General features: G+C 42.7%; 1 protein-coding gene across 1 annotated transcript; it reads left to right on the top strand.

The window, feature by feature from the left end:
* The first annotated feature begins 8099 nt into the window (after positions 1-8099).
* On the top strand, positions 8100-15504 carry rad21b (RAD21 cohesin complex component b). Its single transcript, XM_079571586.1, has 13 exons — positions 8100-8312; positions 8566-8695; positions 8781-8880; positions 9948-10054; positions 10225-10428; positions 10615-10737; positions 11243-11371; positions 11989-12212; positions 13349-13508; positions 13686-13828; positions 13890-14048; positions 14216-14299; positions 15048-15504. The coding sequence occupies exons 1-13, from the start codon at positions 8169-8171 to the stop codon at positions 15237-15239; spliced, it is 1899 nt and encodes a 632-aa protein (XP_079427712.1). The 5' UTR covers positions 8100-8168; the 3' UTR covers positions 15240-15504.

Here is a 15504-nt window from a genome sequence, read left to right as displayed (position 1 = left end):
GCTGTCAGGGGGCAAGGTTTGTAAGCCCCGAAAGTTGTCAAATGTAGCTCTTCTTCTCACAACTTCTTAACAGGCAGTGCGCTCACCCAGCAGCTGCGCTTGTCCCGCGGCCGGTGTGGGACGGTCCTGTTTTGTCATTGTTACTATGGAGAAGCTGCCCCCTCCCGCCGCCGTGCAGTAGCGCTCATAAGAATGGTGGAAGATGTGGGACAAAGACTATTGTTGAGCCTGACTAAGAAGTGAAAAGGAACCCCCCCCACACACACACCCACTTTTCCCTCCTGCGCCCTCCCCCTTTTTACCCTTTTTCAGGCAGGACAGTCCCACACAACTCCAGTGTGAGAAATCTGCACCAAACTGTTCACTATTAGTGTGAGTGCCCGTGAGCAAAGCTGCCCGCACACTCTAAAAACAGGATTTCTTTGGTTTATTTTAGGGGCAGTGGGTCTGGTTAAAGTTCGTACATGTGTGAAATGGTACAGCCCAGTACAGATGACGGCTTATCAGAGCATTTGTTCATGACAATGTGTCTCAAACTGTGTAACTGGTACCACTGGCTTCTTCTGGTGATACACGGATCATCTGCATTTTTATTCATTTTAAATTAAAATAATTTAACCTCTTAAGCCCCTTACAAAAAAAGAGACAAAAATGCTTGAAAAATGTGACTCAAACGTGGCAACAACGCAACAAATAAGTCACAATCAGTTTTGTAAGTCTTGACCCTGGCCTTGGTTACAGTGAGGGTTAAGAAAGAGGACGCCACTAACTCTTTTCTAACTTTCCGCACAAATTTCTAACATCTTCAACAATCTTCACAGCGGCAAGTTCGTGAGCACGTTTCACAACTGTCAGGGTCACTTTTCAGGGTCATACTATTATATGGGGTGGTATTTAGTGGGAAAAGTTTGAAAAACAGTGGATAAACTCCCATACAACTGTGAACCTTTGAATCATTTCAAATCACTGAAAGCAAAAGTAGCTACTTAAAAATGCCTACAGAATAAACAAATTCAATACATTTAACAACCCTACTCTGTCCACTATACTTGTGCTAAAGTTAATTTGGTACATCTGTAAAAACATTTTTTTTTTAAATGATGTATTTTCCTCCCCCTACATGTTCCAGCCACGTCCTAATGTGTAGAATGACCCAGATCTATTCACCACAACTGCCTCTAATATCCTGCACTGTCACTCAAAACGTTGTTACTTCGGGTCGAAGTGCCGTCATGCAAGAGCTCAATATAGAAGGTGCAGTTACACAGATGACCTAAGGTGGCAGTAGTGAGTGTAAAATGGCCAACTTTGCATCTAGCCCCTTTAACAACTTCAATAATTTCTGATGTTTAATTATGAGACGTTTAATTGAAAAGGCAAAATTTAAACTTCAACAATGCTATTTCTACTTCAACTTCAGAAAGCACAAAACACTACACTTTCCATCCTCAAATATTTATGTTAAGTTTTAATCATGTTTTCCTGACCAGAAACATGTTAAGAAAAATGTATATAACATGGGGACATTTTGTAGTGTGAGGAGCCTGGACCCCTCTCTGTGGAGCGCTCCCTAAATAAGACCAGTCTGTCAGATTACTGGACAGTGGTACAGGACACAGAGCTGAGCCCATTCACTTCACAAAGGCCTGATCCAGTGAAATATACCCAGCCTCACTGTGGGGGGGTCAGTCCGCTCCCCTGCGGCCTCCCTCCGTGGGATGGTTCAGCTTTTCCTGGACTTTTTGTGAGCAGAGAAAGGGGTCCAGTGTATTAGTCTGTCTGACTATTGTAGGACTGTCCCAAGCTAATTTCATCCTGTCCTACCTCAGTGTATAAACTCCTGACAAACTTTCTGATTCCTATTGTCTGACTGTTTGCTTTTTTTTAATAATGAAACAACGCACCGCTCATTTGTAATGACTGGTTTAAACCTTCTAAGTCGGAAAATATGAACAACCCTAATCCTAACTCTGAGCCAATGAGGTTCACCATAATCATTTTTGTCACGAAATCTCAAGTTTTCGCAAAGACCGTTTCGGCTGAGCAAACTAAAGCATTAATCCCCTCAAAACGAAAAGATTTAATCATGTGATCATGCGAATTGGGAGAAAGAAACAGCACAATAGCGTAAACAAACTAGAAGACAAACAGCTAAATATCCACTACCTACTACTTAACTTTTTTTGTTGAAGCGAGCACATTTTCTCCTGTTTGGCTTTACCCAAATCTAAAAGCTTCTCGACTGGAGAGAAACAGTGTAAGTGTTGAAAGCTAAGACCTACAAAAATGATCAGAACTTTGTTGTCGCCGCTTTTTTGTCACATTTTTGTCTCTTTTTGGTCATTTTTTGGTGCGTTTTCATCACGTTTGTCTCACTTTTTTGTGTGTGTGTTAAAGCTTTTTTATTCTGTTTTTTATACTTATAGATTTGGGTAAAGGCAAACTGAAGAAAATGTGCTTGGTTCAGGTGGGGGTTAAAGCAGTACTACGTAATTTGTTTACCTTAATAAATCAACAAGTGTTAGTGGGATGATTGGAGGGTCTTTCATCTCGCCCGGGTGTCTCTGGTCAGAAAACCACACTTGCAGATTCCCTTGCACCGGGTCAGAGGCGCAATAACCACCAATAGAATCACAAAGAAGAAGCTAACAGTCTAATGTGGGACACTTAAACAGTATTTACAGGCAAGTTTGAGTGAAAAAAAATTGTCTCCATTGTGTAATTGGATGTACAATATCCCTCTCTCCCTTTGTCTTTTCTGTCAGTGCAGTATTTACTCTCACGGACAATTAATGAGTAAAAAACGGTAACATGCTACGACACCTGCAGTGGCGCTCATGGCCTCTAGGGGCACAAGTTACTTAGTTCTGCTTTAAAGAGGAGGTATTATGCTTTTTTCAATCGCATAGCACCAGTCTATAGCACACTACAATGATGACCAAACCTTCTGTTGGTCTGTAAATGCAGTAAATTAGAATAACTGCCTTGAATAGAATTGCTCTCTCAAAATGGCTGTAGTGAATGTCTTGAAATAGGCCTCTGTCTCTTTAAGAACCTCTTTCCCTTTCCGACACGCCCCCTCCACACGCTGTCTGTGGCATCAGTGGGGAGGGGGTTCTGCTGAGGAGCAGTGGTTGGTTACTCGGCTGGTGACGAAAGCTCGGAGGCGTCTCCAGGAGGTGGGGGCGTTCCTAGGAGAACTCAGGCAAACTTATCCCTAAAATGGCTGCCATCAGAGTTTTTACAGATTACTCAAAAATACGTGAATGTGCCAAGGCAACACTTCAGGCATGTTTTTAATGAGGAAATGACATAATAACATGATGTAAAGCTTGAAAAAGTCGATTTTGCATAATACCCCCCCTTTAAGAGATTAATAAATTACTAAATGAACATGTTTCTGTGGGAGCTGCATGTTACTAAAAGCGGGATGTCTCCGGCTCGTCTCCATGGAGATGTCAACTAAAGGCTGCCAAATATGAGATTTAAACAGGTTAGGTCTGCATCCAAATCCAGTCTTTAATTACCCTCTGCAGAAATAGCATTTTCTGTGTTGAGATGGTTATTAGGAGCATGTTTTGGGGTTTTTTGACAATAGTACAATCCAAAATACATAGGAATATCAGACCATTATACCATGATTCAGTGTTATCTCAATTGAAAAAACACAGCATTGATTTAAGCCTATAGTTCTTCACTAAAGTCCACCCACAACAATGGCCTTTTATACAGTATTGAAAGAGCTCAGTCAGAGGTTCATCTATATTATAGCCGGAATAATGGGTACCGTTTAAACATCTCTTAGGTCATAATAAGAAGTCTTTGTTTACAGATGTGCGGCCTGGTGGTGCAGGGGGAGGAGGGACCTGTCAGAGCTCGTCAGACCAAAGCCGTGACTCCTTTGGGACTCTGTGGACTGTGAGACCGACTAAAGGCCGAGAACAGACAGTAATTGGGACTGGAGCCGCCGCAAACTGATGATACAAGAGGATGAGAAAGAGAAACTTTATGTTCATATCAAGCGGAGAAAGATGCTCAATGAATACTGTTTTTGAAAAGGAAAAGCTGCATTTCTTTCTTTTGTTGTTTCCAATCAGCCCCAGGACCAAATCAGACTCTTTGAGAATGTTTTATTGGCCCTCACCACTACAAGCTTTCCTGTTGACTTGCCCCAGTTTGTTATAATGGACGCCTCATGTGAACGCTAAGACCTTCAAAACTGATCATGACTTTTTTGTTGCGTTTGTCACATTTTTGTCGTGTTATCATCATTGTTGGGGCAAGTCACTTAAAAATTGTAATATATTCTATATTAGTCATTACAGCTTTAAAACGTAATATGTTTGTATTACATAGTTTCAAAAATGTAGCTGAATTACACTACTTTGAGTTACTTTTGAGTTACTTGGCAAAAACTAAACTGAAAATAGTAATAGTAATTGCACTGCTAATACTGACTTTAACATTTTTGCTATAGTCTGTTTACTTAAATATTTACTGTTTATACTTTTGTCCCCACAAAGTCCTTGGTAGTCATTGTACATATGATACCACTATTTTACTATGTCATTTATTTTTCTCACATTTTCTGCCTATTTGCACACCCCGAGTGTTTCTAAGAGCTGAATGTAACAAGTAAATAATAAAGACTTATCTTAATTGCTGTCAGAGACTTCCTTTTCCTTTGCTTTCCCCCATTCTCTTGTGTTTTGTTTTTACGACATTAAACGCAACTGCAGATCTTACACACCAACCTCCAACTTGATTTGGTGCAGCTTTTGACGCTGTAATTCATTTGAGGGAGTTTGGCATTTATTGTATATATACACAATACGAAACAAGCGGCCGAAATGAGTTTCCTTCGCAGGGTGGCTGGGCGCACCCTTCGAGATCGGGTGAGGTGCTCAGTTACCTGGGAGGAGCTCGGAGTAGAGTCGCTGCTCCTCCATGTCGAAAGGAGCCAGCTGAGGTGGCTCGGGCATCTGTTTCGGATGCCTCCTGGTCGCCTCTCGCGGGAGGTGTTCCAGGCATGTCCTAGTGGGACAAGGCCTCGTGGAAGGCCCAGGACACGCTGGTGGGACTATGTCTCCGAGCTGGCCTGGTGTTGCCTCGGGGTCCCCCCAGAACAGCTGGAGGAGGTGTGTGTGGATCGGGAAGTTTGGGCATCTCTGCTGAGACTGCTGCCCCCGCGACCCGGCCCCGGATAAAGCCGAAGAAAATGGATGGATGGATGGACACAATAAATTAAAAAAGTTATATATTTTTGTAATACATTACTCCCCAACACTGGTCATCATCTCTTTTTGTCTGGTTTTGGTATTTTTTTGTCTTGTTTTGTAGGGTTCTTCTTGCTTTCTTCATCGCTTTTTGATGCTTCTTTTGTCATGTTTTTGCCCATTTTTAGTTGTGTTTTTCTCCTCTTTTTATTGTGTTATTGTTGCTTTTCCGTCACGTTTTTGTTGCTTCTTTGTGGCTCTTTTTTTTGCTTTATCATCACTTTTTCATTGTGTTATTTGTCGCTTGTTTACTGTGTTTTTGTCGCCCTTTTGTCGCATATTTTGTTGTATTTTCATCCTCGTTTTCGTCGTTTTTTTAGATTTGGGTAAAGCCAAACTGGAGAAAATGTGCTTGGTTCAGGTGAGGGTTAGAGACTGCTGTGTCAACATGATCTTAAGCACATCCTTGTATGCCCCTCTTGTGAAAACTTTGTAGTATAAGTAGGCTACAAAATGCACTACTGCTACTTGTCAAGGTAATAAGCTTAAACTTCTAACTTGTATCGTTGCTGCCCCCTTGTGGTTGATCCAAATAAAGAGTTCGGCTCAACATTGCCAGTTTCTTATAAGTAAGAAAATGAAACTTTGATGGCAAGACTGATTCTCCAAGACTAAAGAAACGAGTTTACTCAAGAGCTAAGGAAAAAAATATGTGAATGTTCTCATCATAAAGGGCAGCTTCGTCAGGCATTACCTCACCGGTCTGATTCTGAAGCCCCTTCCCTCCCTGTCCAATCCCGGTGCAGGACGCCATCTTGGTCCTTCTGCAGAGGAGCGACGATGCTGATGATGATGATGGAAAACCTACCGCGAGCTGGACTGCGGCCGGTGCCGGGGAGAAACCGCTAACGGGTGAGGAGTGTGGGCTGAGGAAACTCCCGGGGCTTCAGCCTGCGGGGCGAGTGGAGAGAAACGGGTCTCGGTTTGGAGGATTTGGGAAAAAGGGGCTGCGCGAGGCTACAGAGCTCATCTGCAGCATCACCTGTTGGAATCACGGCCAATGTTTACGCATCAGATTTGATCTTCTCTGCTCATTGTGTATTTTCACGCTAATAAACCGGAGCGAGCGTTTGTATTTGCATAAGCCCGCGTGTTGCCTGAGCTGGGGCTGCTGTGGAGATGGTAAACCCGGGATGACATCACTCTGCAGCATCTGTAGTTTGATATTTTAGGCTGGCTCGGCTCGGCCTATTTAGAAATGTATGTGGCTCCTACTTTCTGGAAGGTATATTCTGAATGGCAATGCAATTTGGGGTATTTCATAGGCTACATTCTCATAAATATGAAGAAAAAAAGCATGCTACAAAGTTTGCTTAAAAGATTTGGTTAGCAGCCTATTTATTTATTTTTTATTATTAATTCATTTGAACCGGGACAATGCAAATTAATCAACATCTCTGTAAATGTGCCAGATTCAGCTCTAAAGCAGGTTTTCAATTGTTGTCCCAGGGCAAGATTTGGACTGCCAGCAGCAAACAATACACAATAACAACAATCATCAATGGTAAAACAATGAATTATGATCTCACACACGACCTATGGCAACATTCAGCACAGGCACCGCATGGTGTATCATCAACATCATGGACACACAGGCAGAATTTCAAAGGCAGCAAGAAATAAAATATATTAAGGGTGATGTACATACGTTTGATTCTCAAGTAACCATGACTTTAGTATATTTTTGAAAGTCTTTAATGTATTAACAATGCATATATGAGAAGGGAAACAATTTAAATTTAATCATTACAAAATGTAAGACTGTGTGTAAGTGCTAGTTTTAATAGTGGCGCAATCATCCTTTATAGTCATTTTGGCCGGTTTTTATGCTTGTCTTATTGTTGCTTTGTCTGATAATGCCTGAGGTAAGAAATATTGTTTTTTACAGCAGAAAAATGACAAAGAAAAGTTAAAAGGAAGTTCTGGGAAGATGGAGAATATGGGCCACGTTTAGGTTTGATTACTGCAATAATAATATATTATTCCATACCCGTTGTAAGCTAATGTTGTGGCCACAACTGCCCTGGGGTAGATTGAAGGAAGCGAGGCAACCAGTCTGCACCATCGGCCCCTCCGACCACCACCAACCACTCACACACCACATGTTCCCAAACAGTCTCCCATCCCAGCACCGACCAGGCCCTTCCCTGCTGAGCTTCTAAGGTCTGACGGAATGGCGGTATGGCACACATTCACTGTGAGGTGTTTCAAGCTTCTAAAATGTCAACAGATCCAGTGTTGCATTCACTTTTCACCGATATCTTGTATTGATGATGGGAGATTGTGACCAAAGTGCAAAGCTTTCTCCAGCACATCCCAAAGATTCTCAATGAGGTTAAGATTTGGACTCTGTGTGTCCATCAGGGAGGAAGAAATCCATTGATGGAATAACCTGGTCATTCAGGATGTTCAGGTCATCAGCTGATCTCAATCTTAGAGCTCATTGTGTTACTGAAATTTGACCTGACCAACTGCAGCGACCCCAGATCAGAACAGGATTGTTTTGGTCGGGGAGTGTACATGTGTAAGTGGTAAAAGGGGAAACTGTCATAAGTAAACTTCCTCAGTACAGTAAAAGAACTATCAAGAAGACTATCATCTGAACCTTTATGAGACCTTTTATTGTGAGGCGCTGAAACTACATTTGTCAAGAACTTAAAGATAATGCATAATCCGTCCTCTATAGGCAGAACAAACTCCCTTGACAGCGGTGATAAATGTCCACTTAGGAACTTCAAAGAGCCGCAGTCTTTTCAGCTGTCATGCTTTGTTTAGTTTTTGAATCATGTGATAAGATTGTATTTATTGTTCTTCCCGCAGGACCCCCTCTCCCCCCCTCGCCCCTCTCCCCCCCTCCCTTCTCCCCTGCTGAGGTGAAACGGTGTCGGGACAATGTTCTACGCCCACTTCGTCCTGAGCAAACGGGGGCCGCTGGCTAAAATCTGGCTGGCGGCCCACTGGGACAAGAAGCTGACCAAGGCGCATGTGTTCGAGTGCAACCTGGAGAGCAGCGTGGAGAGCATCATTTCACCAAAGGTACATTTCAAAAGTGGAGCGACCCACAAGTGAAGCTCGGCCAATCAAACAACATCAATATGAGGGAAAAGGTTTAGCAATAAATTGGTAAGAGAGTAATGCAGCAAAATCATCAGAAGCTATGTAGATGCTGTGATTAGACAAAACAATACATGGCTGACAGTCCATGCAAACTCTCCCTCAGTCACGTTCACAGGGGTTCAACTAAACTCCCTCTCAGTCTCGTACAATACTTGTTTTTGCTGGTAAACAGGTGAAGATGGCTTTGCGCACGTCGGGGCATCTGCTTCTGGGAGTGGTGAGGATCTACCACAGAAAGGCCAAGTATCTGCTGGCGGACTGCAACGAGGCCTTCATCAAGATCAAGATGGCCTTCAGACCAGGTTTGAATCACCGCTCAAAACTATATTATTAGTATTTAATAGTAAAAATTCAGTTGATAGTATTCTACTCTCTGGCGTGTTTCAGGTGTGGTGGATCTGCCGGAGGAAAACAGGGAAGCCGCCTACAACGCCATCACGCTCCCAGAGGAGTTTCACGACTTTGACCAACCACTGCCCGATTTAGAGTGAGTGCAACTGAGATTAAATGCATTGATCCATAATGGGTGTAAATGACATATAAATGATCACTAAATATTTTTTACGTCTATTCTATTCTTGTTTCCCCTGTTGACATGTGGGGTACCACAAGGATCCATTCTTGAACTTTTGTTGTTTTCACTCTATATGATTACATCCTGAGTAAACACGGCACTGTGTTACACTTTTACGCTGATAACAGACAGATTTATTTACCTTTAAAGGAACAGGCCACCCTTTTTCCATACTGAAATATGTTCTTACCTGAGCTTAGACGAGTTGATTCGGACCTGTCTGATCTTTGTGCGTGCGCTCAGTCACGGAAAACGACCAAAGATGTTGTTAGCAATACATTCTTTTAGCTCCAAACGGGGGTGAAGTTGGAAGCGACCAAGCTCTTCCACGGACACAAAGACCAGGTACGCATCTACTCATCTAAGCTCAGGTAAGAACATATCTCAGTATGGAAGAAACCAAATCTTCCATTGGGTGTAGCTCTATGGAAGATTTTTGCGCAAAATAAAGTAAAGAGTAAAGCTGAGACTATAAAGGTTTTCTATCTTTGTCAATCAGCTATTTGTTTATGTTTTGATATGAGAAAAATAAAGTGAATCAAGATCAGTCAATATGACAAAAGAATTTTCATAGTACATCTTTATTGTTACAATGTTTACTCCGCATCCTCTAATGCTGCCGGGGTGACCTGTCAGTTCAGCGCCAAGGAACCATTTCTAGGGTTGTGGATCTATTGTTTGAAAATCATAGCTATAGTAAAAAGTACATGCTCGTGCACTCTCACAGAAGATACAGGAACTTTTTGTGAAAGTCTAATTGGTGCAAGAACTCATTCCTCCCTTCCACTCACTTATAAACAGTGAGTTGGAGAGGTGACTATGTGGGGTTTGTGTTTTTTGTGCTTTTTATTCATGTGTACGGTATTGTATGGTGATTTTGTGTGTAAGTTTGAGCAGTGACCCTGTACTAAAACAAATGTCCCCCTCAGGAGACTAAGAACTGAAACTAACTAAAGATGTACTTTCTCGTTGTGGTCCAGTGATCTTGACGTGGCTCAACAGTTCAACCTGAACCAGAGCCGAGCGGAGGAGATCACAATGAGAGAGGAAGTGGGCAACCTCAGCCTGCTGCAGGACAATGACTTCTGTAAGTCTAGATGGTCGTTCAGTCAGAAATACTCTAAAAACCTACTCTACTCAGTACATTGGGTCGCCCTTTCTAAGTACACACACTTAATGACTCTTAAAATACTCTTCACACTCTTCAAATGTGATGTTTTTATTGCATAAAAGTAGCTTGCCGTTTATTTTCATCAGCCGATTTTGGGATGGACGACCGTGAGATGATGCGGGACGGCAGCGTGTTTGAAGTGGACATAATGGGCGCCTCGGCCTCCAACCTGCTGCTGGAGACAGAGGGCGGAGCCAATCAGACGGACAAATCCAACCACCTCGAGTACGACCAGTACAAGGACGACTTCGGAGAAAACCCCATGGAGAGCAACGAGGGGGGCATGCTGGGTAACGTAGTTTAATCCACCAATCGATCCAAAATAGATGTGTAGCACTTTTCACAGACATATAAAGCTCTTCACAAGGCTTTTTTTTTGGAAATCTATGAATATATATAGCGACACCAAAAGAAAGAAGTTCCTATTGTAGATGGGAAAAGTGGCATATCAGTTATTCAGTTATTTTTCATTCTAGTGGATAAGCTGTTGAGTAATGAGGACGGTGGAGGCATTTTCGACGACCCTCCTGCCATCACTGGAAGTGTGATGATGCCCCAGGACCACGGAGACGACGATGACGACTTTGATGCACTTTCAGGTCAGTTGTGTTTTAAATTTGCCACAAAGTTGTTAATAGGTTGTTCTGTTGGGGTTTTGTGTGTGGCTCAATGGTTGTCCAGGAAGGGTGGTCACTGGAAAAAGAAAGTTTAGTTAAGATTTGAGCATTTGACATAGATTATTTCACTTGATTTGAGATGTTTCTGACTTGTTTCAATACATTTCGTCCTTATTTCAGGTTATTTTCTTTGTTAATGGGGTAAGAAAATTGGTGTTATCCCATTGGCAGTTTTACTTTCTCATTTCATGTGAGATTTATCTTAGATCTAGTCTGAAATGTCATCAAATTTGCAAAGTAAACTTAAGAAAAAAGTCTAAATGAGTGAAAACCCCTCAAAACAAGATACATTTCCTCAATTCAAGCCATTCATGCCATGCATGATATTCACTTTTTGTAGCGTGCTAAGGCAGACTTTGGGTATGTACTCTGCACACAAGATTTTGATCTTAACACACTGTTGTTGTGTCTGTCTTTTGTCATAAAGCCGGCGCCCCGGACAGCCCAGACTCCGGTCCCACTGAGCCCCTCCCGGCGATGGCGGATCAGGCCGAACATACGGCTTTGACCCACAACGAGGAGGAGACCTTCGCCCTGGAGCCTATCGACATCACAGGTACCACAGCCAAATGCAACTCTGAAACCTGATCTTGATCCAGTGGCTCAGAGCTGAGTTAAATTCACTGTAAAGCGTCATAAATCAAAAGGAGACACTGAAGTGCTGAGCGATGTTTATGTTGCTGCAATGGAAAATCATTTTTAATTTTTTTAAACTCCAAAAGAGAAGAATAACGATGCACGGAAAGCTTTGTGAGAGTCGCGGCTGTAGCTGACAGTTTAAATGACTCTGACGCTGTTTGGAAACAAGGAAAGTTGGGTACTGTAGCTTTAACAAAGATGAAGACGCTGTAACTTGTAGAGAGAAGCACAATTTAATGCACACTAGGGGTTCCCAAACTTTTCAGGCCGCGACCCCCAAAATCACTCAACAAACAACTCGGAACCCCCTGCTGTAAAATGTAATTAGCATTTATAACAACATAAGGTGCAAAACATTACAGTTTGGATACTGTATTTTGATATTATAAATGTGCTGTGTTCAATCAAAAAAACATAAAATTCAATGTCAGAAATGAAAAAAAAATGTCTGAAAATCATCTTGCGACCCCCACTTCGGGAATAACTGCACTATTTTTGTAGGAAAATGACATTGTTATTGCCTGTACTTTTCAGTGAAGGAGACCAAGGCAAAGCGTAAGAGGAAGCTGATTGTGGACAGTGTGAAGGAGCTGGACAGTAAGACCATCCGCGCTCAGTTGTCCGACTACTCCGACATCGTCACCACGCTGGACCTGGCCCCGCCCACGAAGAAGCTGATGATGTGGAAGGAGACCGGCGGAGTGGAGAAGCTGTTCTCTCTGCCCGCACAGCCGCTCTGGAACAATAGGCTGCTCAAGGTACTGAGCAAATCTAAAAGACTCTTGAAAAAAGAGTAACAAAAAAGTGATGAAAGAGTGACAAAAAAGGGACAAAAAGCGCTGAAAATGTGTCAGAAATGTGATTGTAGAGCTCAATTCGTACACAATGCAATTCAAAGTGCTTCAGTTACATAAAATTACAAGAAGGCAGATCCAATCAATCCATAATCGTATAATCTTTAATTAAGATTGCCATTAAATACGCTCAGTTGTCATATGCACAGCTAAAAAGAACTGTTTTCAGCCTGGATTGAACATGGTCAGAGTTGAGGCTTGTTTCATATTTTTATCTGCGTTAAAACACAACCTCATCATGTTCAGCCCTGACTGTGGGCACCAACAGAACACCCCTCACTGAGATGGTTCATATGGTTCTTTGGTGCTAACCCTTAAGAGCAGAGCCGTTTTAAAGTCTATTTTCTGAGCAACTAGGGGCAAATGCAGCGACTCTCATTCACATTCTGTCTGGAAATGTTCTATTGAAGGCTTTAAAGCAATAATAAGTAACTTGTTTACCTTAATAAATCCTTTTCATAGTCCATCTGGGAGTAATACAAGTTTTAGTGGGATGATTGGGGGGTCTTTCATCTCCCCCTGGTGTCTCTAGCCAGAAAACCACAATTGCAACTTACCATACTTGGGTAGGTGCCACCAATACACACTAATGGAATCACGAAGAAGAAACTAACAGGCTAATGGGCAAAGCTAACTGCGGGCTAGCGCCATTTAAACAGTATGTACAGCCATGTTTGAGTGAAAAAAAATATCTTCATTGTATGTAAGTGTATCCCTCTCTCCCTTTGTCTTTTCTGTCAGCGTAGAATTTACTCTCACAGTAATGAGTAAAGAAAAAAGCGCACATGGGGCACAAGTTATTTAGTTCTGCTTTAAACATTCTGGTATTGTCATCTTGGAATATACGGCACATCAGAGAAGGACAAATACATTGAGGGTGTTTAGGTCATCAGCTGATCGCATTCTTTGGGCTCATAGTGATGCTGAACCTAGACCTGAGCGACTACAGCAACCTCAGATCAAATCAGTTTGTCAAATCCAGGTGATGACTTCTCCTTTTGTGGTGATTGACTATAGTGTTGTTCTAAATGTTCCTGCAGATGTTCACCCGATGCCTGACTCCTCTGGTCCCGGACGAGCTGAGAAAGAGGAGGAAAGGAGGAGAGGCCGACAGTTTGGACGAGTTCCTCAGAGATCTGGAGAACTCAGAGGTGCCACGAGAGGAGACCGCGGGACAGCAGCAGCAGCAGGGCATCATGGGTAATCTATGCATTGTATTTTATGATTTACAATTGACTGAAGACTAATGCGCCCACAAAGATTCAGACACTGTTCTAACTTTGGGGTGGCGTTTGAAAAAAAATGAACTCAACAGAGATCAGAAGGTGCATCGTAGATTAAATATTACACTTTTTGGTGACTGCGTGTCTTTTACAGACCAGACTTTGATGGAAGAGGCCAGCGCCCTTCAGACCTCAGCCGTGGAGGGCAGTAGGACCCTGGATGAGTCTGTGATGGCGCCTCCTGCAGCTCAGAGGGGAGTCAAGCGCAAGGCCCAAGACTCTGAGCCAGCGCTGCCCGTGAGTACAGTGCAAGTAAATTCATGTTTTTACCATGGTGTGATTCTTGGTTGTTTTGTAGATGGGTACGCTGGAGCAACAGCAGGGCTCGGGAGAGGTGACCCAGTTGGAGGCACCTGAGCTGCCCGCTGAGGAACCGACTATCAGCCAACTCATGGACCTGGACCTGCTCAACGACAAGGGCAAGAAGAAGAACGATGACGACGACTCTGATGACGAGGTGAGACACCGCTCCCTTTTCTTTTCCTGGTAAAAGAGTCACCCGTTTAGATTATTCTTATTGCTTCACTGTAGTAATAGCTACTGTGATCTGTCGCTACTTTAACACATCTTGCAGGATTACTTTTTGGGACGGACTAACATTTCCATGTGTGTTTGTGGCATCAGGAGGAGGAAGTTCAGGGAGGAGACCAGGACCCAGAAGAACGACGATGGAACAAAAGGACGCAGCAGATGCTTCACGGACTCCAGGTCTGAAATGTTCAATGGTTTCTTTCAAATAAATGAGTTCCAAGGTACAGTAGGTTTGCAGTATGAGGGTCATGTATACAAACAGGGGCTAAATAGTGAGAGCAAGCTGGAAATGAGCATATATAGTAGCATTTAGATTCGCCTGTCTTACTGTTTCAGGGCCCAAAATCTGATATACAGTGGGGAAAAAAAGTATTTGGCCAAAATCCAATAGAAAGTCAATGGGAAACTGACCAAATACTTCCTTTCCCCACTGTATAAACGAGAGAATACTGCCTGGGTAAAAATGTGTAAATGACCCCCATATGTATTGCAAACATAAGATAAGATGAAAGACGGTTACGCTTACACAGCACTTTTGGTTTCCCTGCGCACTCAGTTTTATAGTTTTGGTTGCAGCACCCTTGTCACAGTTGTATCTGTAATTGGTGACTACATGCAATTTCTCCACTGTTGAACAAAAAAAGGGACTTCTTAAATCAGATTTAGTCTTGCCCATGGACAGAGACAGCATCACTGTGTACTTGTCAGAGTAGGATTCAAACTGCGACCTTTGAATCCGTGGACAAACCTCTGAGCCACTGTCCCCCCAAAATGTTTTGCTGAGATGGCAAAAGGGCAAATTGATTTAATATTCAGATCTACATCTACTGACAGGAACGGCCATAGGCCCTCTGTCTGAAAGTAGAGCAAAAGAACAAAGACTAGGACTTTCCTGAAAAAGTTCTTCCTATTTCTCGATTTGCAGAGGGTGATGGATAAAACGGGGGCGCAGTCCGTCAGCCTCTTGGATCTGTGCAGGAACAACAACAGGAAACAGGCGGCGGCCAAGTTTTACAGCTTTCTGGTTCTGAAGAAGCAGCAGGCCGTGGAGCTGGTGCAGGAGGAGCCCTACAGTGACATCATCGCCGCGCCCGGACCACGTTTCCACATCATCTGAGCCGCTTTACGGGGGTGTCACCAGGTAGAGATTTGGGAGTGTGCTGCCATAACCGCTATGTTAAACAATGGGGTGTCCAAGTTTTAAAAATATAAAATACACACTTTAGTGTTCACATTGAAGTACTGATGCTGTTCAGTGCCAGATATAATGGACAATTTTTGCCCATACAAGATTATTTATTGCATTTTGAAAGTATATTTCTCTAAATGCTGTTTGAAGCTTTTTGTGAACAGTCAAATTTTAAAAGACTGACTGAAAAGTG

The sequence above is a fragment of the Gobius niger genome (assembly GCF_951799975.1).
Source record: "Gobius niger genome assembly, chromosome: 14".
Taxonomy (NCBI): domain Eukaryota; kingdom Metazoa; phylum Chordata; class Actinopteri; order Gobiiformes; family Gobiidae; genus Gobius; species Gobius niger.
The sequence above is the reverse complement of the archived record's forward strand: the minus strand, read 5'-3'. Positions and strand labels throughout refer to the sequence as shown.